Here is a 24552-nt window from a genome sequence, read left to right on the forward strand (position 1 = left end):
CATTATTTATCCCCACAGATCGTTCACAACCAACATCAGGGAAGGTGATTCAAAGAGAGCAAAACAAAAGAAATATGAGAAACAAAATCTATTTAAAGTACCTTAGTCTAATCTGATACTTTCGTGCTAGCTTTTTGCTTATTATTGATATTTAGCACCCTGTGTCGACAAAGAGTTTCACAAATTAAAACATTAAGTAGTAAATAATTATACATTGTGAGATAGGCATGAGTAGGAGCTCATTACGCATATCCTGCATCTTTAACTTGCTTCTGCAATGCGTTTGCTCTTATGTAGTTCCTTGCAGCACGTGCTTCATTGCATTAGACAACCGCCGTTACAACCTCGTTGGGAGGATCTGAGTTGCTAACATTAACATAGACTGTAAAACCATCCCCATCTTGCACTGCCATTGAATCCACCTAATGAATTTGCAATTTAGAGTACAGTCTATTAAATATCACCCTACCTAAACTTTCATTTCGATGTAGGTAAATTTTTGTGTAAAATACAATTATAGGCAAGGGCCGAGCTACATACACCTGGGAGGGTGGACTTAGAACCCGCTGAACCATTTTTTTCCATATCCAGTGTAATTTAGTGTAAAAATTCATATAAATTTGTATTTGAACCTCACATTTATCCACAAGTCTCGAATTTCCTGCTTATGAACCCACTTGTCACATCGGGCCGGTAGTTGCAAAATTTATTCAAATATAAGTAGTATGGTAGGTGGATACCATAAGATACTAACTTTCAAGATACTCAGAACTTTAACAATACTAATGAAGTTTCAAATATGTATCATATATAGTGCTGGAAGAACTTTTAAAGTTTACCATTAGTAAAAGGAAATTATATTACATTTAGGATTTGCCGACTAGTTCCCCGTGTGGTTAGTAGTTAAGGTGCATTAAATACATTAATTGCATTAAATTCTCATTTCTATATGAATCAGAAAAAAATTTAATATGATAATTATCATTTTTATATGAATCATTAATTGCATATTTTTATAGAGTTGTGATAGGGATGCCTACCATATAAGCTTACTTATTAGCCTAACAAATAGTATTTTGCCATCTGTCAATTTAATTATAACCCATACTCCACATAAATTGTGTTCCAGTTTTGCCCCTCATTAATTTACGGACTATAGTTTTTTTTTCCTTTACTTTTATTGTGTAAGCAAAATTCCTGTTAGTTTTAGATCATTAGTTTTTTCACAGACTTACACACACAAAATCAAATTAGCTTCATCACAAATTTGTGTTTATATACTTTTTGGTTTCATCTTTCAAACGATATTTTATTATTATTAATTACTGCCAACAAAGTTTGCACATATTTTTGGATACAATTTACGTACAACAATTGGGGATAAAACATGAGCTCCAACCTCTTTAGATTACAATATCATTCTGCAAACCTCTCATCACCACCTGCCACATTTTTTTATTCAATGTTTTGCATTCCCTCTTTAGTTTGATAACATAACATCTACATGATATTAAACCTCATGATCATAACGTGTAGAGTAAACTGCTTAAAGTCATGATCATTCCACATAAATGAAAAGAAACTAGTTATTGATAGAATAATAGGTAGCAAAATCAATAAAAAAGAAAAAATTGGTCTAAAAAGATTGAATAGCAGAATCAATAATGGTCTAGAATTTCCATAACACTAAATACTACAATTATTAATTCTAAAGAAAAAGAAGAAAGAAACTTATGTCCAAGATGCTCACGAACTGATCATGTTTGCTCGAAATCCACCTCTACATGTACCATTTAAACGGAAAAAAAAAAGTTAATCTACCAGAGTATATAATACGTCATGCAATTAACCAAACCAAATACAAATAATAGAACATAATAACTCACCTCTTACTTGCTCACTCATTAAGATCAAAGCTATATCTACTTGCTAACAAATTATCATGGACAGGAATTGTTCCTTGTATACAAGTTGTGGTGTTTGTCAGTGTAACGGAACTCGAATTCACCTGTAATAATTAAATGAGTTATACCAACTAAATATAGTTATTTCATTTAAGGTTAATGCAAATATTACCTGCTCATTTGACATATTTGACAACAATGGCCATCCTTGAAGTTGTGGTTTGTCTGCTTTTTCTTTTGATACCTGCAAGTGTTACAATTGGTTAATAACGAAATACATTATATAAATACGAATTAAAAGACAGGCAAAGATCAATGTATATAACAATACCTTTGAATTTTTCTTTCTTGTCTTTACAAGTTTTTCAATTTTGGTTTCTTTTCTCTTTGATGGTGGACGACCTTTACTGCGTACTTTCTTAGGCGACACTAACCTGCTAGCCGATTCCAAGGGATCATGAGCACCAACACTTGCAACATCTTCGATTAAATTATTGTTAACACTCCAAATCGAATTATCGTTTAGCTTTTCTTTTGCAATATTTATACACTTCATCAAATATTCATACTTTTCTGGAGAATCTACGATATTTGCAGCTTCATAAAAGTTGGTACACATGCGATCAAGTTGTTGAGTTTGCTCTCCACTCTTCAAATCGTCATAACAGTTTGTCACAAAGTATTGTCGATGTTTCACATCTTTTCTCCATCGACACAAAACATAACGTGATGGAACTTCATTAATGCCCTTCTCAATTAAGATCTTAACCATATGCCTACAGATAATCCCTCGAAATTCAAACAAATGACAAGAGCATTTGATATCACATCCAACCTCGTTATAACTCACGGTATATACAACGTTTATCTTGTATTCTTCATATTTACCTTCTTGAATATCCTTCACATGAAATAATGATAATGTGCCATCTGTTTGGTACAATGAATGATTGCAAAACAACATACCTCTCAGTTCATCTTGAAACAACTTAAAAACTGCATTAGTGTAAGACTCTTGAAATTGTCTTTCGAAATAATACCGAGTCAACAATTGGTATGAAGAATGTAGAGATGCATAGTCAGCCTTGTTTTCTTTCTCCATCTTGCTTTTTAGTGCATTGTCATATTGTTCAACAAATTGTCGCAAAGTGGTTTTTGAGTTAACATACCCGTCAAAGAAAGCATTCATGCTTTCACTTCTTTGGGTAGTAGACATTCCTGCCCAAAATATAACTCTCACATAGACGGGAATCCAATGCATGCGATCACTATACAAGGATGAGAGCCAATCATTTTTTTCAAGACTATAATCTGTAATCATTTTGGCCCATCCGTATTCAAACTCTTGAGGATCTAAAGACTCATACACAATATTTTTTAAGAGTCCTCTTTATTGCTTTATATTGCTTTAAACTACTTAATTTTTCTGGGATTTTTTTCATAATATGCCAAAGACAAAGACGATGATGAGATTGTGGGAATACCTGTGCCACTGCTGATTTCATTGATTGACATTGATATGTTATTATTGCATTCGGGAAACGTCCATTCATACATTCTAACCAGCACTTAAATAGCCATACGTATGTCTCTATATCCTCGTATGATATTAAACCACATCCTAATAAGATAGATTGTCCATGATGGTTCACTCCGATAAAAGGAGCAAAAGGCATACTGTATTTATTGGTTAAGTATGTGCTGTCAAAAGTCACAACATCCCCAAATGACTCGTAAGCCGCCCTAGATCTTGCATCTGCCCAAAATACATTTCTCAAACGACTTTCATCATCTATGTCAATAACGTAGAAAAAGTTTGGACTGCGTCTTTGCATACGAACAAAATAATTACGAAGCGCTTCTGCATCCCCAACTCCAAGTCTTAGTTGTCTTACTTTGGCAATATAGTTTCTACAATCTCTTTCATCAAATGGTAAATTCTCATACCCTTTAGCCTCAACAACCAATGAATGAAAATTTTTGTGTAATGGGATCCCCGCATGATCGTTTAACTCGAGCCTCCTTTTCGTATATGAATCCATTTTCTTATGAGATCGTTGAAAACGTGACTTTGCTGGACTTGAAACATGGTTATGCTCTAACAACACTAAAGAGATACTGCATTTGCCACTGCTTTTAACAATTACTCTCACTTTTGCTTTGCAACCAGTTTTGCTCGACAATCTTGGCCTACTAGATTCAGTCTTATATACATATACCCCTCCTTTAAAACATTGAAGTGAATAGTATCTTGTATCACCCTTTCTTCTAACGTTTGCCTTGGACACTCCAAATCCGACTTGATACGCATATTTTCTATAATACTCATACAATTCTTCTTCCGAATCAAATTTCATACCAATCTGTGGAATATTATGGATAGAACCATCAAGTGGTTGAATATGTGAAGGTTCAACCTGTTCCACTTCTTCGAGAATATTATGGATAGCATTAGAACTATTCTGAATAGGTTCAGCATCATGTGGATTATCCAACATCTTTAAATGATGAGCTGCTCATACAAAATAATCTAATTAAAATTTTTCACAATATATCACCTACTGTATAATACAAGTAGTCGAAAAATATGTTATATCATTTATAAATTCTCCTTTAATTCCAAGAGGTATTGTCCACCACTAAGGATATATATTTTCTTCTCAATGTCATTATAGTGCAGTACAAACATTGTATACTAAATAATTGAATATATCATGTATAAACAATTAGATATCAAGATAATATATCATCGTCGATTACATAACAATAATCTTTTTCTTAATGTACTGTATGATTTTAATTTATATAATCACATAACAATAACCTCATTCCAATGCACTATAACATTAAAAATTTTTATCAGATTGAATATTGAAATATAATAATTCTTTCAATAACCATTTATGATATTAATAAATTATTAGGGTTAAAAGAAGACTAACCATGAAGATGGAAGAAACACGTACAGTAGAAGGAATATTTTTAATAAAAAAAGAAGATTTTACAATTACGTATTATGAGCAAAGAAAAGATTAGGGGTATAGTGGTAATAACATAATATAATTAATAGAATTTTAAAACAAAATAACAGGTGGTATTTAGGTCAAAGTTTAGGTGTTTTTGTTAGGCCTCCTAATCATTAGTGATTTTTATATTGGGTTTTGCTATACATAGACTAACTAGGGGTGGTAGTTAAGGTGAATAAAGTAGTTGTACACTTACCAAAAATTTAAGGTGGATTTTTGATACGAAATGTATTTTATGTAAGTTAACTACAACCCTTAGTATTTTCTGGAGCCAAAGGTCCGATCCTCATCCCATGCAAAGGCCAGAGGTCCTTTTTTTTTACCATTTAGGTAGAACCCGAAAACAATCTCTACCTGGGTAGATGTAAGGTTTGTCTACATTTTAATCTTCCCATACACCGTCGATGAATTGAAACCCAAAACCTTCAATATTTTAAGAAATTTTGAGTTTATTAAATGCCTACTAACCTATAACCCCGGCATTAGATAACAAATCCTTTTATATTTAATGATAATTTAGATGAGCAGGTAAAGTTGTTATTTAGTGAGTGTTGTTGAATTGGAAAATATAAACTCTCACAGCTTACAAGCAAATAAGTACTCGAAATTTAGCTAAGAAATAGGAAACACTAACCCCACTACTTGACCCATTATAATAGCTAGCTCTTATTTATCAGCACATGCAAAATAAACTAAGCAATAAACCAAAACAACTTAATTAATATGACATATATTTTAACAATTGTAACAGGGAGGGGACTATGATGTTGTTACCAGAAATGTGTTCAACACAAGCTTGACATCTTCATGGGTGTCGCAGGAAGAACCACATACAAGAAACATTTTTAGTGAATTTCCCATTCTTCTTCTTTTCAATTTTTAGTATTTATTATTATTACGAGTAATTTTTATTAATTCTAGTAGTAGTTGTTAGTAGTATACTAATTACGAGTATTAAAAACATATAGTAATAAAAAAGTAATGGGTGTGAAAGAGTGTGAGAGAGAAAACGGTTGGGAGCATGTCACTAACAAAAGAAGACCGCCTAGAGACTCTTCTCCAAAGAAACAAGAAGGTAAAGACACTCAGATTGTAAAGTTTTTCGTCGCTAATATTCCTGAGGGTTGCAGACCTTGGGAGCTATCCAATACTTTGAAGAATTACGGAGATCTGGTGGGGGTTTATATTGCTAGGAAACGAAACGTCGATGATGTCCGGTTCGGTTTCGCTAGCTTCAAAGGTGTTAGGGATTGGAAAGAGTTGGAGTCTAGACTGAAGCATGTGAGGATGGGATGGAATGTTCTTCAGATTAACAAAGCATGGTTTGCTGCTGAAAATAGAGGGACCGAGGAGGGGTATAAGCCAAAAAGAAAGGAAAATACACGATCAAACTTCCATACCTTCAAGACGGGGCAACAAGCTTTACCAGTTAACGGGGGAAAGTCATACAGTGAGGTTGTTAAAGGAGAAAGCAGGTCTGAGAGGAAGGAGATAGAATTAACCATTGACAACTCTTGTTGTGGTCTAACAAAAGAACATAATCGTGCTTTGGTCGGAAGATGCAAATCGTTTGATGCTCTGGTCGCATTACATGGCTGGCTCGGGGATATTGGTCTAGTGGGGGTTAACATCAAGTACCTGAGTGGGTTATCTATGCTTATGATGTTTATGAATGAGAAGGATGCTCATGATTTTATCTCTAATTCGTCAAGATGGGATCCATGGTTTTCCCAATTAGATGTGTGGTTTGGTCAGTCCATACCTTTTGAACGAATAGCTTGGGTCGGTGTATTCGGGGTTCCAGTATACTTGGCTGAGGCAGGTGTCGTTAACAAAATATGTGAGAAAGTGGGGAAGGTGATCAGCCCCTCAACAGCAAAGGAGGAGGATGATAACAAGTCGGTGGAATGCGTAGGGATGTTGGTCGGGGATGGAAAGCAGGTTAAGGAGGTGGTGACTATAAGGTGGAGGAAAAAGAAATTCAGAGTTTGGATTGAGGAAAGATCTTTGGATTGGTGTCCACCTTGTGGTATGGTGAAAGGGGGTTCAGCAATGTCAAATGAAGAAGACGGCGGCAAAACAACTAACAACTCTGGCGATATGGCCGGAAACCTGGAGGAAGGTGAATGGGTGGAGACTAGGGTGGAAGAGGAAGGGGTAACGAGTGAGTTGCATGGGGACATGGAGAAGCATGCTAAAAATTTTAATGCAGGGGAGTTTTCCAATAAAAATAATAATAATTTTGTGTTCTCACGTTGGTTAAGGAAAAGTCGGTTAGGAGGGTCAAGGGTAAGTTTGGTAATATTGTCAAAAGCCAGGATAATAATTATAAAAACTTAAGTTTTAATGCCATGAAATCGAGAAAGAGGCCTCGCACATCTGAGTTCAGTTCTTTAGATGGGCCTTTGGACTCCTTTGTCGAGCCCATTAAACAGGTGGAGAGTGATAAGGTCCAAGCTGCTACTAACGTTAAAAATAAGGATTTGACTCAAAGGAAAGTAATATCCCAAACCATTGAAGAGACTTTTTCTGGGGATAGTTCACATAAAATCCCATCGGTAGATGAAGGAAGAATGAAAGAGAATCAAGATGATGTGATGATCGATAAAATAAAAGGCACGATGGGTATGGGGAAAGTGGTAGGGGTTGATGTGGAAAAAGAAGAAAAAGGAGTTAGGAGAACAATCGAAGAAGAAGGTATGAACTTTGTTTTACAATGAACTTTCTTTCTATAAACATCAGAGGTATAAGGGGTATGGGGAAGGCTGAATGGATTAAAGCTAATAAAAACATAGATAAAGTCTCCTTCATTGCTCTCAAAGAGACGCAATGTGGGGTTATCTCTAGTGATTTAGCTCGTAATTATTGGGGAAATGGGGGTTTTGAGTTTGATTTTGTTGAAGCAAGTGGTAGATCGGGTGGGATTCTTAGTGTGTGGGATCCGAAAGTTTTTAAAAAAACTGATTGTGTGAAAGACGGAAATTATTTATTAGTTAAAGGCAGGATTAAAGGTTATCCAGATTGGGTTTTTGTCGTCAATGTTTATGCTCCACAAAGCAATAGAGCAAAAATTGACTCATGGGATAAGTTGGCGAATCTGAAAAGGGGCTCCCCTGGCCTTTGGTTCTTTATAGGAGATTTCAATTCGGTGCGTGATGCTAGTGAAAGGAAAAGGGTCAGTTTTCAAGTCCCATTGTGCAAGAGCGTTTAATGCGTTCATTGGTGCATCAGACCTTCATGAATTCGAGATGAAGGGTAGTAAATTCACTTATATGACTGAGGGCGACAGAGGAAAGAAGTTAAGTAAAATCAATAGAATTCTGGTAGGGAGAGAAGTTATTGATAGCTGGCCAGGAGTTTGTTTCAGAGCTCTCCCTAGGCGTTTTTCAGATCATAATCCGATTCTACTGTCCCTAGTGGATCGAAATTTTGGACCGATACCCTTTTGTTTCTTTAACTCTTGGATGGGGAAAGCGGACTTCGAAGAGACTATTGAGGAGGCTTTTGATACATTTGAAGGAGTTGGACTCCCCAACGTGGTTCTGATGCTCAAATTTAGATGGTTAAGGGACAAATTGAAGATTTGGAGAGATGATTTCAAGCGAAAAGATGAAGAAGAAGTTGAACTCTGCAGGTTAGAGCTCGAAGAACTCGATTCCAAGTTGGAAGTAGAAGACTTATCTGAAGAAGAAAGTTGGATTAGAATGGAATGTATGAAGAAATTGTATGACATTGAAGGTTGTAAGGTACAAGATCTCAAACAGAGGTCAAGATGTAAATGGGCGGTGGACGGGGATGAGAACTCGAGTTTTTTCCATGGTCTGATTAATAACAGGAGGCCGAGCAACAACATCCCTGGCCTTCTTGTGGACAGGACATGGGTTACTAAGCCATCAACTATTAAGAAAAAGGTGTTGGAATTTTATAGAGACAAATTTAAGGAACAATGGCGGGATAGGCCAAAGTTAAACTGTGATTTGGGCCCTAAACTAGCAGAGTCTGATGCAGCTAGGCTGGTTGAGCGATTTAACGTTGGGGAAATAAAAGAGGTCGTTTTCTCATGTGGGGACGACAAGGCACCTGGACCCGATGGGTTCAACTTCAGATTCATTAAGAAATATTGGGGGAGGTTCGAAGATGATTTCTTGAGGTTGTTCAATAGGTTTTTTAACGAAGGGAAAATAAGCAGGGGGTGTGGTTCATCGTTCATCACCCTCGTACCAAAGGTTAAAGACCCAGAAGGCCTCGATGAGTATAGACCGATCACCTTGGTTGGTGTTATTAACAAAGTAATCTCGAAAGTGTTGGCAATAAGGTTAAGGAAGGTTCTTGGCACGTTAGTTTCTGACACTCAGACGGCCTTTTTGAGTGATAGACTCATTCTAGATGGGCCTCTTATTTTGAATGAGACGGTGTCATGGGCCCGAAAAGAAAAGAAGAAGATGTTTATAATGAAGGTGGATTTTAATAAGGCATATGACAACGTGAATTGGGGGTTCTTGATCAACATTATGCAGAATCTTGGCTTTCCGGCCTGCTGGTGTAATTGGATTTATGGAATACTTTCAGCTGCACGTGCTTCAGTTCTAGTTAATGGAGCCCCTACTTTTGATTTCCAATGCCAAAAAGGAATGAGACAGGGGGATCCTCTCTCTCCATTTCTTTTTTTGCTTGTGATGGAAGTATTATCGACTATGATGAATAGAGCTTGTGATGCGGGTGTTATACAGGGGTTGCAACTTCCAAATCAAGGTCCATTACTTTCCCATTTACTTTATGCGGACGACTGTACTTTCATGGGGGTATGGGAGGAGGAAAATTTAAATCAGGTTACTCATTTGTTAAGAGTCTTTCATATTGTCCCGGGTCTAAAAATAAACTTAAACAAGTCAAGCTTAATTGGGGTGGGGGTCGATAAATAATGAGATTAATAGAATGGCTGATCGATTATGCTGTAAAGGTGGGTCACTCCCTTTTGACCACCTGAGTATTCGGATAGGGGGTAACATGAATCGTGTTGCGAGTTAGGATTTTCTATATAATATTTTTGAATCTAGACTTGCAGTGTGGAAGGTCAGAAGTATTTCCATGGCTGGTAGGGTAACTTTAATCAAATCAGTCATGGAAAGTTTACCCACTTACTATTTTTCCTTGTTCAAAGAACCGGAAAAAGTAGTGAATGGGGCTTGAGGCGATAATTCGGAAGTTTCTTTGGGGCGGGGTTGGAGATACAAAAAAGATACATTGGGTTTCATGGGATAGAGTAGCCTCACCTGTCTCATTCGGTGGGTTGGGTTTAAGCAAACTAAAAGATTCGAATATAGCTCTCTTGTCCAAATGGTTGTGGCGGTATAGAAATGAAAAAGGAACTTTATGGAAAAAGGTTATAGATGCTATACACAATACCAAGAGATGTTGGGAGCCTTTACCATTTAATAGTGGGGTTACGGGGGTTTGGAAATCTATTGTGAGCTACTTTAATAAAGTTAAGGTCGGAAATTCATTGTTAAGTGGGTGTTTCAAAGGTGTATATGGAGCAGGGGATACGATCCGATTCTGGTTAGATGTTTGGGCTTGTGATAAGCAGTAAAGAAACATATTTCCCTATTTGTTCAAACTCGAGAAGAAGAAAAAGTGTTACGTCAAGGACAGGTTCTGCCCAATCTCCAAGACTTTTGGGTCTGATTGCTTGTGGACTCGTGATTTCTCATCAGTGGAAGAAATACAGGAATGGACAGAATTAAAGAGATTGATGGACGGGATTTTTCTAAAGCAACCGAATGATAAATGGAAGTGGATTGGAAACAAAGATACCGTGTTTTCAGTCAAAGGAGTGAAGGAGTATCTTAGAAGCGGGACGAGTCAAGGTAATTACTTCATCTTCAAATGGTCCAAATGGGTTGCGAAGAAGTGTAATATCTTCATGTGGAGAGCTTCCATGGATAGGTTACCAACGTTATTGGCTCTGAAAGATAGGAATTGTGTCTATGGAAGCTTGGTTTGCGGTTTATGTCAGGAAGCGGATGAATCCATCGAACACATTTTATGCTCTTGCGAGATTGCTATGGATGTGTGGTATAGAATTAGTGTTTGGTGTAAGGTAAATCTCATCTTTATCTTTTCTGTGAAAGACATATTTGATTTATATATGCATATGGGATTTGGGAAGAAAACAAGGAAGGTATTTAAGGGGGTGGTCTTTGTCACTTGTTGGTGTATTTGGAAGGCAAGGAATAAGAAGAAGTTCGAAGGCAAAGAGATCAATGTGGAGAAGATTATTCACGAGATCAAGGCCTTGAGTTTTTTGTGGCTCAAGAATCGGTCGAGTCTAAGTTCCCCTAGTTTGCAAGAATGGACATCTTTCAATGTAAATTTGTAATCTTTATAGTATACTTATAAAAGAGTTGGTCACTCCACAGCTTGTGGGTGTTTGACGGTTTATGAATAAAATTTAACTTTAAAAAAAAAATTACGAGTATTATTTTTCTCGTTATTAATTTGACTTTCTTTCAGCCATTTTGGATTTTGTAAGCCAGAAGGATGATGGGGTATTTTCAAAGTTAATAATTAATTAATTGCGTATCATTTTAGCAGTGGGCAAAAGATTTATATCTGATTTTTTTCTTTTGACATCCATGCTACTGAGTACTGACACAGCTATTTTGATTGTGAGGAAAAGCTACTGTACTAACACAGTAACACCGCGGTATTGCTAACAGCATATATGATATTTTATTTCTTTTTTCTTTAATATATATAAGTAGCCAATTAAACCGGCAAATAGAAAATTTTAATAAAAGTTTTGTTATGCAGTATACCGAAAAAATAATCACAGGCTTGTTTTGATGTTATATGGAAATTGATAATATTGGATACTACATCACGTTATAAAGTATTTAAACAGAATCAAATGGGATAATTACTTAGATAGTTAAATTTTATACTTTATATCTTAATTTGAATACTTATAAAAAAATTACATGTATAATCATAAAATTTTTATCACCTAATACATCTGGTAAGAAATTAAATCAACCAATCAAATGATTCAAATGGTGTCAAATGTCCATGAAATCTTTACTACTTTAATTTATTATTAATAAATAAAACAATTATGTAATGAATGAGGAAATATTGACGGAGGAATATTTTAATACCTTCTTCTTCTTTTTTTTTTTTTTTTTTCCTTTAAAAAAAGGGGCTATTTTAATACCTTCTGCTTATATAAATTATCAACTTATATATATCTACTCCCTAGCAATTTTATTTATAACTTATAAGCAAAGCGTTTGTCAATATTTAAAATTTATTTTTCCAGCAAGTTTTCTAAGTATTTTAGTAAGCATATTAGCATCTCACTAAAGGTGTAGCATAAACAACCATGTATCAATGTTGTGTTCAGCCATTGATGTCTCTGGAACCAAGGCTAGTGAACACTTATCTATATATACTACTGTATAAAGATTATACACCCCTTATTGAAAATAAGAGTTGCGAAATGAACATATCTTCTAAATATTTCTACTAGCACCTTTACATTTACATCAACCTGCATCATTTGACATTGTCACCACCACCAATAATCGCCACCATGACCACTTGTCGCTGACACCACTAACCGCCATCACGGCTACCACCGTCGTATTGCGCGGATACCGTGCTAGTATTATTTGAGTTGAACCCAATATATGAGGTTGTGCACTTCACATACTTATTCGAAAAAACTAAATACAACCTTTAATTTTAACAAGCTAATATAATGACCTAATGTATTGCCTAATTTTAGCCAGTCATGGACTCATGGACACTTTTAGTCACATGATTTTTTATTTTTTATTTTTATTTTTTTTATAAAGGTGTGGATCATTTGTTCGTAACAGGAGATCTAGTTTACGTTGTCTTAACTGAGTCCGCGCTAAAGAGCCCCTCACCCTCAATACCTAGTAGAAGGTAAAACCTCCAACTAAGAAATTATACATGTGATTTAAAATTATTAGTAATTATAAATACTTGGAAAAATACCTATTCGTTTGTCTTTGTTGGGAAAGAGAAGACAAGTACAAATTAGTACAAGTGATGTAGCTCTTGTGGACATTTGTCATCATTTAATTAATTGATTTTATTTTTTTATCAAGTGCGTTAGGTGCTAAGGATTCTATAATCATGTAGGAAATTTATCTTATAAGTATCCAAATTTAAATATAGAGTCTAGAATTTGATCATCTAAATAATTATCTTGCTTTAATGGGTTGAAAATGTGTATTAGATTTGAAAGTAAAAATTGAAATGATTGAGTAAAAGGCTTTGTTGTTGTAGACAATATTTATTTTTCTGTATAAAAAAAACTGACATTAAATATATAATTCAGTGTAAAAAGTTGCTCAATGAAAAAAGATTAACGTGACTTCGATCACTTATTCGATCTTAAGGGCAACCGAGTTTTATCGCTAGTGGGTCTTCGGGCGGGTGAGTTTTTCCTGAGACATGGAGTTACGTAAGTTGGGGCCCGACTTCATGCGTTTGCGTTGGGTCAGTATGTATGTGCCTTTAGCCATTGAAACGTTACGTACGAAATACTAGACACTGTCTTAGTTAGATGTTAAAAAATCATAAATATCATTCAATATACATATATACTTAATGATAATGATAATGATAATGAATTAATTTAGATTTGATGTGTTTTTAACCTTGCAATATGTTAATTTCTTTTTCTAATTACAAAAGATAAACAAATAGGCTCTATTACTCTAGTTTTTGTTTTTATTTTTTTCATATGAATTGCAAAATATTTGTTTAATAAGGAAGTTAACTTGTATATAAACAACCAATTATATAGTTTTACATACATGTTGAGCATGTTAAACTTCCATGTCAGCCTAGTTCTAAAGCACTTGTAATAAAGATCAACACTTTTAAATCACAAAACGTACACCTCCATAACTTCATCAATGATTAAGAAAATCAAGTCGAAACTATAAGAATCGGGTTTTAAACAACACAACAAGCACGAATTGTTGGACTTGACAAACTTCAAGCTAGTAATTAGCTTCACAAATTGGATTCGACCCAATGAAGACCATATCCGAATCGACTCAAACCACCATGACTCACGGTGCGTAATGACTAACGAGTCACATCCCAAACAACACAAAAAAAAGTGAAGTTAAATTGGCATCCAGATGTTGAGAATCGAATTCCCCACTTTACTCCCTTTTAAAAAGGCTCTCATTGTTTCACAAAATCCTCTCAACATTTTGTGACACATAGTTGTCTACAGATTCTTCTTCAATGACTAATGTGAGTTTTGTACCGCACATTTCTGCGTTTTAAACCCGAATAAATTACTAATCTGTTGCCTGTTCGTTTATGCTTCTTAATAGGTGGTAGAACTGAAAGTTGGTTTACATTGTGAAGAATGCATCAAGAAGATCTTAAAGACCATCAAGAAATTTGAAGGTATAATATATGTTAATGCTTCTATTTGACCAAATGTAATTAATTAGATGTATACCCCAAAAACTTGTAGCCTTGTAGAACTATTCTCTTACTATATATAACAATAAGAAGGATCTAACAGAGTTTATAAGTTTCAAAGGTGAACATAATTTATCTATTCAAGTTTTTGTTTCTAAGTTGGTTTTCACTAATCTAGCTGCGTACAACGACGTGTATTTTTAAGCAGACATTGAAGCATATGACGTCGATAAGAAACTCAACAAGGTAATGGTTACGGGGAATGTAACAAATGAAGAAGTGACCAAAGCTTTGCAGAAGATTGGGAAACAAGTAAGCAATTGGGAAGGTGCATGATTCAACAAGCGGCAACTAGCTAGCTAGAAGAGATTAATCTACATTCTATAGTTTGATTACTACTTTAATACTTGATTGTTCACGGCTCCTTCATCAAAATTTTGGGAATTTATCACTCATTTTGTTACACTTATTTAATCTGTTATAAACCAAGATTAATTAATATTGTACTTCTTATATATAGACAGCTACATATCTTTATTTATCAAAACTCGGTTTTTCCTTTAGGGGTCATACTTGTGGTTGAGATTCTAGTTATATACACAACTGTTTGGACGGGAAATGTGTTTATGTATAGTTCAGTAGCTATATTTTGTTCAGCGAATTTGTATATTTTGAACACCCTACCCAGAAGGGTGTAGTTAAACCCGCTTATCAAAATTTTCACCATTATTATAGTGTAGATTAATAATAATGTGAAACTCCATATAAATTTATACTAGAACCCTAGATTCTATCCATAAGCATTGATAAATTTGATTACGCAGCACTCAACATATATTTTGCTCCTTCCCTAAGATACATGTATGTGGATTATATAAATTCTGTATTACTAGACAAATGCTCGTGCAATGTAACGGGCGGCGGCAGTGATGACAGGCGGTGGTGGCGGTGGTAGCGATGCGGTTATTAATGTAAAAGTAATTAATTATGTAAAAAAAAAAAAAAAGATAATGTAGCTATTATAAGGGTTGAGCAATATTGTAAATAATTCCATTAAAATTATTATTAAGTTGGAATGTTTAAATTAATGGGAAAAAAAAGTGGCATTTTAAGGTTATTAAAAACTTAGTGAAAAAAAAAAAAAAAAGTAATGTTTTATAATGTATTTTTCACAAATTTATTTCTCCTTCAAGCATGACAACAAAAAATCTATGATCATCAAAAGGAAATCAATAAAGTTAACCACTTCAGCGAAAGTATCGAACCAATCAGGGAGGAATTTCTGGTTTTTTTTCCCACTGTTACTCTTGTAATCATTTTCGCTATGTTGTACCCTTGTGCATTGAACAGCCTTCCTGCAGCAATATTGTTAGACAGACTGAGAGACTACACCCTCTAACAAAATTTTATTAAGAGTATTTATGTTTATCAATCAGTTAGTGTTCACGGGAACTTTATCGTCAGATTTGAAGCTTGTTTGTGATCGTTTAGTTTAAATGATCAGACCTTATTGCATGATTAAACGGTGGTCTGACAGAATACATATATATGGAATATAATTATGTATCATTATTCACTAAATAAATTTATTTTGTTATCATCAATAAAGGTTTTCCATTTTTGTATTAGATTGCTTCCCTAACCTACTATCTTCACAAAGTTGTCAAATACTCAACGACGCTGAAAATGATATCAATAAAATCGACCTCTTGAGCAAAACTATGTAGATATTCGATGAGGGAAATCCAGAAAGATTTTCGGTGTTTTCTCTTACTGTTACTCTCGTAATAAATTAGGCTATGTTGTAAGCTTGACTTATGTTGTATGATTGTGCATTGAACAGAGTCAACAGATTTCCTGCAGCATTACTAGACAAACTCAGAGAGTATACACCCATTAACAAAATCGTCATTATTAAAGGGACCTCAAGGCTTGTGGCTTGTCAATTAACAAATGTCTGCTACCAAGTGCTAGGTAATACTTCTATGAAAAATGATATACACATACATTTTGACATTATACTTGTTTGCTTTTCAAATAGTTGAATGGTTTTATATATAGATGCTCCATCTTAATTTGCAGACCCTGTTTTCAGATTTCAGGCTTCCATGCCATAAATAACAAACGCATCCTATTCCTTACTAATTCTTGTTTCAAACCAGATAGAGTCTTCATAAAGGAAGCTGTGTAGTTCAAGTAATATTATAGTAGACTCGGTGCCATATTAACCATAGCTTATCAAGTTTTATAATATTGGGAAGAGACTAAAACGCCATCTTAAACACGTTAAGCCTTCACTTTTCTAATGCATGAAGATAACCCATGTTTAGAGATTTTGAACTGATTAAGAAACAAAAACTACGGCTCTTAGGCATGAGAATCATCTGCAACAATGATCATTATATATTATCCTGGCATACAAAAATATGGCAAATACAGATTATAAACTCTCTAGTTGTTGAAATTATAGATCGCTTTTTGTTGCAGATTTAGTGTCATTTTCAACCCGCAAAACTTGGCAAAGGAGAAAATGCTAAACATGAGAAGAATACAGAAAATTTGAAATCGGAAGCAAACCGCAAGCCAAAGGGCTCTCCGTACCCATGAAACTACTTGAATAGTGATGAATGGTATTTTACTTGATATCATGGAACGAGGGCAAGACTGCAATGATGGGATCACCGTACCCAACTGCCTCTGCAGAATTACAAATTTGATAAGTCAAACAACATGAAATTATTACCTAAAAAGATTAAACAAGAAATTACAGTCGAATCTATTTCTGTAACTATCTGTTCTAGAAGCAGACAAATTATCTGAAGAAAGATGATGTAAAATTTGTGAACCAAAGGTTTTACCTCCATCGTCAAAGAGTAGCTTTATGACTTCTCCAGCTGCATCCGACTGTATAACGATATTCACAAATTACAAGAGGTGATCAAGTTGAAATAAAAATCTTTTTACCCTGAGAGCAAAATATATTAAGGAGATTGTCTGACCTTCACTGGAAGTTCTGTGCCAAACTGGTCCAAGTAGCATATAGTCTGTCCTTCCTTGATAACATCACCCTGTTTACAGAAGTTGTTTTGATTACAGGCAAACACAGATATATTCAATAGCCTAGTGATGACTATAATCTACCACCATACGTCAGATCAAGGTGTACGTTGTATATGTGATCCTTGGATAATCAGTTGGCCTGTATAGATAGGTTTTTCCAACTATAGATTGAAATCTATTCAGCAATTTAACATCCCCATTTGATGGGTCCCATGTATATGAAGGAGAGATCATGAAATGCGCTACTATAGTTTATATACACTGAAAGGAAATAAAGATACAATAGTGGACTCTAGATGTGGCAAACTGGCAATTTTGACCCATTTAGTTATAGATGGGTCGATGTGGGTTATGTTCTATCTCTTGACATACATGGGTCATACGGGTCGAAAGTAGCCAGGTAAATTTTTGACCCATTATCTACCTGATTGGACTACCTTATTGTCATATCTATTGGATTCAATATACTTGTGAAGATGGGTCCCACAGTTTGGAAATCGAAGAATGTAAAAAATGGTTACATTTTGTGCTTCCACATGGTTATTGGTATGTGAAATCATATAAATCTTCATATAGTGTTGATATATTTAATTCATGTAATGAGATAAATTAATATAAGGAGAACCAAAATAAAAATAAAAAACAAAGGAAATTTAGGTACTTTTCTCCATAACTTGAAACAAAATAGCCTGTTACCTCTTTGATGAGGACAGGCTGTTTCTTCCCTTTGAGTGTTCTGCTTTTACGGAATGTTCCAACCTGGTATAGAAGAAAGAGTCAAATATGGAACTCACAGAACTTTCTGTATAAAGCCATGCAGTCACAGGCTAAATTAGTAATGCAATAACATACCGTTGGACATGAGACTAGAACATATCCACTAGCTCCAGAAGCTTCCAGTGCTGCTAATTTTCTTGACTTCTCAACAGGGACATTTGTGAATGGAGTTGTTTTTTGAGAAGTTGGCGGTGATGATGCGGTCACAGGGGTAGATTCATTCATTGGTTTGCTAGGAATTGGTGGTGCTTCTGTAGGTGAAGCAACAGGCATGATGGGTTCTGCTGATTTAATGTTCCTCTTGAGATGCATTTCAAATCCCCCGATCTATTAGCAAAGAAACAGATACCTGGTCAGACGAAATTTACTCTGGAAAAGTAAATAATTACACTTAAGAGTGGATTTTATGGTAAACTTATAGCTTCTGTATCTAATATCAAACATTTACCACCATAGTGGTTACCAAATTTAAAGATATGTAGTTCCATGACTCAATGTTCTATTTAATACAGTTGATTATATGGCAGACAACAATCCTTTGAAACAAACAGAAATGCAAATGAGATTCCTGATATGGGAACTTACCTTCATTTTCAGCTCAGCAATCTGTGTCTCGTCACAGACTCCCAAGACAAGCTCCTAATATTAATCACTAATCGTATAAGCCAACTAAAAAGTAGAAAATGCACATAAAAAACAAATCCGGGTGTTATCTGTAACTGAAAAAGTACTATGATATTATTAGACATCTACCTCAAAGCCATTAGGAAAAGTGGAACCCACTGAAATCTTTTTCTCCACTGATCCTTCAGATGGAAACACCACATGACAATAATTAGAATCATCATAAAATATAATTGCATATACATGCACCACCAAAGTACTGAACAGAAAATAAAATTTATCAACAACCACGATCCCAACTAGTTTCTATCAAATGTGCTATATTCATTTTTAAAGGCATCCAAAAACCTAACAGTATCAGAAGGATGAAAGAAAAAGGATTACGCATTTTGAATGCTAAGAAAAGAAAGAAACAAGCCTATATTATTCTTTTTCTTCTTTCGACCAGTGATAATCTCGTTAAAACTTCAACAAAGTCGAAGAGAAATTGTGAAGGGGAGATCATTGATCAAATGTGAACTGCAGTTCAGAAGTAATCTCACTTGAAAATACAACATTGTACATCATATTCTTCTTGATACATCAAAATAAACTGACTGACGACAAGGTTGGTTTAGTCCATATATGAAAGAGTTTCACATAGCATCAGTTTGATTTGAGTGCCAACCGGCTTATAGACTTGGTATCTAATTAAACTTTTTTCCCAGTTGACTCATCTAATGATAATTAAACTCAAGCACAGAATGCGATGTTGAGCATCAAAGAAAATGCTTACCATTGGACTTGTCTACAACAGCCATCTCAGAAGACTTCACACATGAAACAAGAGACCCTGCTCGTTTTTTCTGAGAAGAAACTAAATCACAACCAAGCCATGCAGCATTGTTCATAAAAACCACACCTGGTCTCTCATATAGAGGGCGCAAAGGTGCGACAGTACCCATAGAATCTGCAATAAAAAAACTACACATTAATACAACTAAATCTCATTCTATCAATTCCATTAAAAATAAAAGAACTTAGATATCTCCTAAGTAATGTCAAATTAACTGTAGATGACAAAAAATAGCATAAATTCAGTAGATGACAAACAATATGCATCAATTTAATCAAATTCTGATATGTATTGGTTTTAAATATGTATTACTTTAGAAGTTGTGGAGGAGTAATTGATGGATTGAGATCCTCTAAAGTTATAATCAACTTTACTAGTAAAGTTGATGATCTTGACCATTGAATTAAAAATCAAGGGTCATGATTCAAAAATGATTTTTGATACTTAACCCTTGATTTTAATCTAAGTGTCAAAATGTCTTCAACTTTACTAGTAAAGTTGAAACCAACTTTATCCTCATCCGTAATTGATATAGATCGATTTGGATTGGCCAATGAAAGTCAAGGCCGTTAGTTAGTTGGTAAGTCATAGCCTACGTGGCTTTGTGTGATAAGTTGGTTACAACATCTGTCTAGCAGGGCCCCATGTACTCATAAATTAGGTATCTTTAATTTGTAATAATATATAGAATTGTAGAGTTGATCTCTAACAAGTGATTCCACAAAGCTGTACTTCGTGTGAATATCAATCCACAAGCTGTTCTTGACTGATACATCGTGTAACTACCATTGTTGAGATTCGAAAGGGTTTTGACCTTATCAGTGATAGGTTAAATATTGCAGATGCAAATATGACACTAGAAGTAAGGCATTGCTGCAATATGAATTCAAGTAAATGAACATGGCAACGTGCAGTATGATTGTCAGAGATCACATAACAGAGAACACCAAACAAGAAAATAAGTCATTTAGAAAGAAAAATTTAGAGATTGAACTGGTCTTCAATGATGACGGCTTGCACACACAAAGCTATAAGCCTTTCAATCGCATATCACTCAGCTTTAACATGATGGCATGTTAGGACACATGTCCCACCTCCAGCAGAATAAATGCTTCTTATTTTCATCTATACTAGCAGTGGACCCACCCTGTGCAGTGTAATGAGGAAGGAGAAGACAGTGAAGGTGTGGCGGTTGTACATCATGCTGATTCAACAACAAAGGTTTAGTGGTTTCTGGCTTGCAAGACATTGTGGTTCAATTTAAAAGATTTAAGACGGAGTTTATGTGTTCAGTACAAAAGAAGTGGGTGATGGGGGAAAGTAAATATGAGAATCTTGAATCGGGCTTGTAACTCGTTCTCATATATTATAATAATTAGGCAGTGTCGAAAAGTTATATCCTTGTGCGGTTGTGTTTATCCGATTGTCAAACAAATCTTAATTCTCTACACCAGTAAAAGATTTGGTAAGCAGAAAAAAGATGAAAATACAGTTCACTGCAAAAACAAAAGAAATCTCTAACTGGTCTTACGTAGAAGTCCATCAGGATCATTTCAGAAAACAAGTCTCGGGCTGCAAACTAAAACCTCACCCTCCAAAACACGTACTCACAAACTCACTCACTTACAAATACCTTTGACCCCTAACAAAAGAATACGTACGATTATTTAGTTAGTTAAATTATTGAGACAAAGAACATAGTACCTATCTCATAGATATAAATAGAGAACCAAAACAACCAAACTGTTCCTAAATAAAAACACTCCACATGTCCAGCAAACATAGCTCAATCACAACTTGATCACTAAGTAATGAAATTCAACATACATACAGATAAACCAAGGATCACATGTATAATAAACAGATATTAATAGCTAGATAGATACATTATATTATATTATATTATATATATAGAGAGAGAGAGAGAGAATAAGATGATATATATTTACAGTGAATTGAGCGCAGGACAGCTGCAGATTCCATTGTGAGAGAAGATGTAGTATTTTGATTAAATTTGAAATGAAATGAAAGTAGAAGGTGTTAGAGATGAATTAGGTATGATATATAGTTTGAAATATATACAGTAGAGAGAGAGAGAGAGATGGATATATTTTAATTTTGGCAAGGGAAATGAAAAAGAAGATGTCTTTGAAATGTCCGCCCACACGGGAGCTAGCTACTCTCATCAGTTTCTTCACCCACCCCCTCCCTCACTACTGTCGCCGTGTGTATCCGACGTGACACTTTTTGTTTTTGAAAGCCTCAAAGGTATCCGACGTGACACTTGCTAACATCCCACGTGGAGTCAAACATCCTTAGTCATAACAAACACATAATGTATATGGAAAATAAAATACAAAAAATATTCAAATAAGATTTATTTTACGAAGATGGCCTCACAAAAAAAACATCATTGTATAATAGTCAACTCCTACACGTATCATAGACAACGGAATGCTGACTATTACAACCATTTGGAGGAAAAAACCAAATGTTTGATACCCTAGATGATCGAATTTAAGAACTTAAATAAAACTAGGAATAATTCTGACCTTCCGATTTAGTTGGTACGTACTAATATGAGTATGTTTTTTTAAACATTATTCATCGGTATTATTTGTTGTTCAAGCTATTCAATGGTTTTGTAGAAATATGCGCAAAGCTTTTTGTATATTCATGAAATTGAAACTAAAAGCATAGAAAACTTTGATGCTTTAAAAAAAATCCATTCAAAACCTTGTCTAATCTTACTATTTGTTACAAATTTTTAAACGTATACCTACTTTTTAAGCCTATAATTAAATATATTCATATACTCATTAATTACTCTTATTAAAATATATAAAATTCAGTTTTTCTAGTTAACAAGTTATAACTAATTAATACTTTCGATTCGATTGATAAATCAGTAATTTATATTTTTGAACAATGAAAAACTTATCCTACTTTTAACCAAAGTCACATTTCTAAAAATGGATCGGAAGAGACGATTTTTGAAAGGAAAAAAAAAAAAAAAACAGAAGCAAAAAAAAACTCCACAAAGAACAAATACAAGCTACCTAGTAGTAACTGAAATAACAATGCATGCATAAATTAAACAACACTTTTTCTGTGATCTGATGGCAAATCCATCATCATCCAAATCTACAAACCACCGCAACACGATGTCACCAGCAATCCCAAAACCGAAACCAAAAACAACACGCCTCCCTCAATCCACCACCATTCCGCTACAATCATCCGAACCACCTCCACCAATACTCACAAATAACCCAGACATCCGCCCTTTCCTCTCCCGCATTACAACCTCTCTTACCCACTCTTTTTCTCAACGTCGTCCTTGGTTCGAGCTCATGGACCGGACCACATTCTCTCGTCCGGACACCCTCTCTGAAGGCGTATCTCGAATCAAAAAGAACTTTTCGTATTTTCGTATAAATTACACAGCCATGATTGTAGTCATTACTGCATTGTCTCTTTTGTCACACCCTTTCCCTCTTTTCTTTCTCGTTTGCCTTTTATCCGCTTGGATCTTTTTTTACCTTTTTCGTCCACCTAATCAACCGGTTTTTTTATTTGATCGTAGTTTTACTGACCGCGAAACGTTGGGGATTTTGATTATTTCTACCATTTTGGTTATATTTTTGACGGGGTTGGTGTCGTTGTTGATATCGTCTATTGTTTTTGGATTAGGGGTTACTTGTGCTCATGGTGCATTTAGAGTTCCACAAGAAGTGTTTGTGGATGGTCAGGAACAACAGGGGAATGATTCCGGGCTGCTTTCCTTTATTACTGGGGCGGCTACTTCTGCTGCTGTTGCTGCTGCTCCTACTATTCCACGTGCGCGCGTTTAATTATCGAGATATCGTGAATTTTTTATTAACTGCACATAAATTCTTTTGAGGAATTCGTAACGAACTTTTAAAGACAAGATCGATTGATCTGTAGTGATCTATAACTAATTGGAAGTTTGTAGATCATCACTTGAATATGTAATGATAAATGGTGAAAAAAAATTGATATATATCGTATTAGTACATAAAAAAAGGGTAATTGGATGGAAAACCCTCTGATCCCATGTATAATTTGGTACCCACTAATCTCAAGTCTGCCTTTGGCAAGACTTGAACCCATGACCTCTCCTGGAAAGTGGCGGCTGGTGGCCTCGTATTAGTACATATGTCCATACTATATATGAAAGTATGAATATTGCAAACTTATTAGTAGTGTATCTAAGTAATTTAGTTTTTGACCTCAATTACCTTGTCTTCTGTAACATGTCAGTTTGTCTAAGTTTGGTTGAACTTCATGTGGGTTGGATAACCTTAATGAGCCAGAGCTATTATATATTGCAACTCTGGCCAAACTGATTTATTGTGAGATGGTAACTTTGGTCCCTAATGAGTAATGCTGAGCTTGCAGAGCTTCTCTTTGGTTATACAAAGCAAAAGTTTGTGCCTGCAGAAGTGTAGACATAAATATAGACGTATATTTTGGTATTTCGGAACTCTAGCTAGGTTAGTTAACTGTCAAATCTTGAATATCGGAATGCCATATATAGCTCCTCTTAATACTTTGTACGTATTTTGCATACTATGCTTACAGTGCGGATAACTACATTTAATGGCAAACCATGAGCATTTCCGCAGACCATACTTGTTGAGCTGAAGCTACCCCGCATATCAAACACGCTAAATAACAATGATTTTAGCTCTATGATAAAGCTTTTCTTCTGTAAATGTATGATTAGACCGACTTGATTTAGATCAACTAGCATTTTAGAGGTGGGATAAGGCTCAGTGACTATAAGCCCTGAAGGCTGAATTCGAATCTCACATCGAGGTTTATC

General features: G+C 34.9%; 3 protein-coding genes across 3 annotated transcripts; 1 reads left to right on the top strand and 2 right to left on the bottom strand.

The window, feature by feature from the left end:
• Nucleotides 1-1897: 1897 nt before the first annotated feature.
• Nucleotides 1898-4402, bottom strand: LOC122587955 (protein FAR1-RELATED SEQUENCE 5-like). Its single transcript, XM_043760106.1, has 4 exons — nucleotides 3460-4402; nucleotides 2320-3257; nucleotides 2077-2148; nucleotides 1898-2008 (listed from the first exon to the last, which is right to left on the bottom strand). The coding sequence occupies exons 1-4, from the start codon at nucleotides 4400-4402 to the stop codon at nucleotides 1898-1900; spliced, it is 2064 nt and encodes a 687-aa protein (XP_043616041.1).
• A 12379-nt stretch (nucleotides 4403-16781) lies between these two features.
• Nucleotides 16782-21906, bottom strand: LOC122587447 (biotin carboxyl carrier protein of acetyl-CoA carboxylase-like). Its single transcript, XM_043759621.1, has 9 exons — nucleotides 21653-21906; nucleotides 19644-19817; nucleotides 18998-19050; nucleotides 18830-18883; nucleotides 18320-18571; nucleotides 18164-18226; nucleotides 17407-17475; nucleotides 17266-17311; nucleotides 16782-17104 (listed from the first exon to the last, which is right to left on the bottom strand). Exons 1-9 carry the CDS (start codon nucleotides 21684-21686, stop codon nucleotides 17043-17045), a joined length of 807 nt encoding a protein of 268 aa, XP_043615556.1. The 5' UTR covers nucleotides 21687-21906; the 3' UTR covers nucleotides 16782-17042.
• A 916-nt stretch (nucleotides 21907-22822) lies between these two features.
• Nucleotides 22823-23557, top strand: LOC122587956 (PRA1 family protein B3-like). The gene has a single exon (XM_043760107.1). The coding sequence runs from the start codon at nucleotides 22823-22825 to the stop codon at nucleotides 23555-23557; it is 735 nt and encodes a 244-aa protein (XP_043616042.1).
• Nucleotides 23558-24552: the final 995 nt, after the last annotated feature.

This window comes from Erigeron canadensis, chromosome 2 (genome assembly GCF_010389155.1).
Source record: "Erigeron canadensis isolate Cc75 chromosome 2, C_canadensis_v1, whole genome shotgun sequence".
Classification (NCBI taxonomy): Eukaryota; Viridiplantae; Streptophyta; class Magnoliopsida; order Asterales; family Asteraceae; genus Erigeron; species Erigeron canadensis.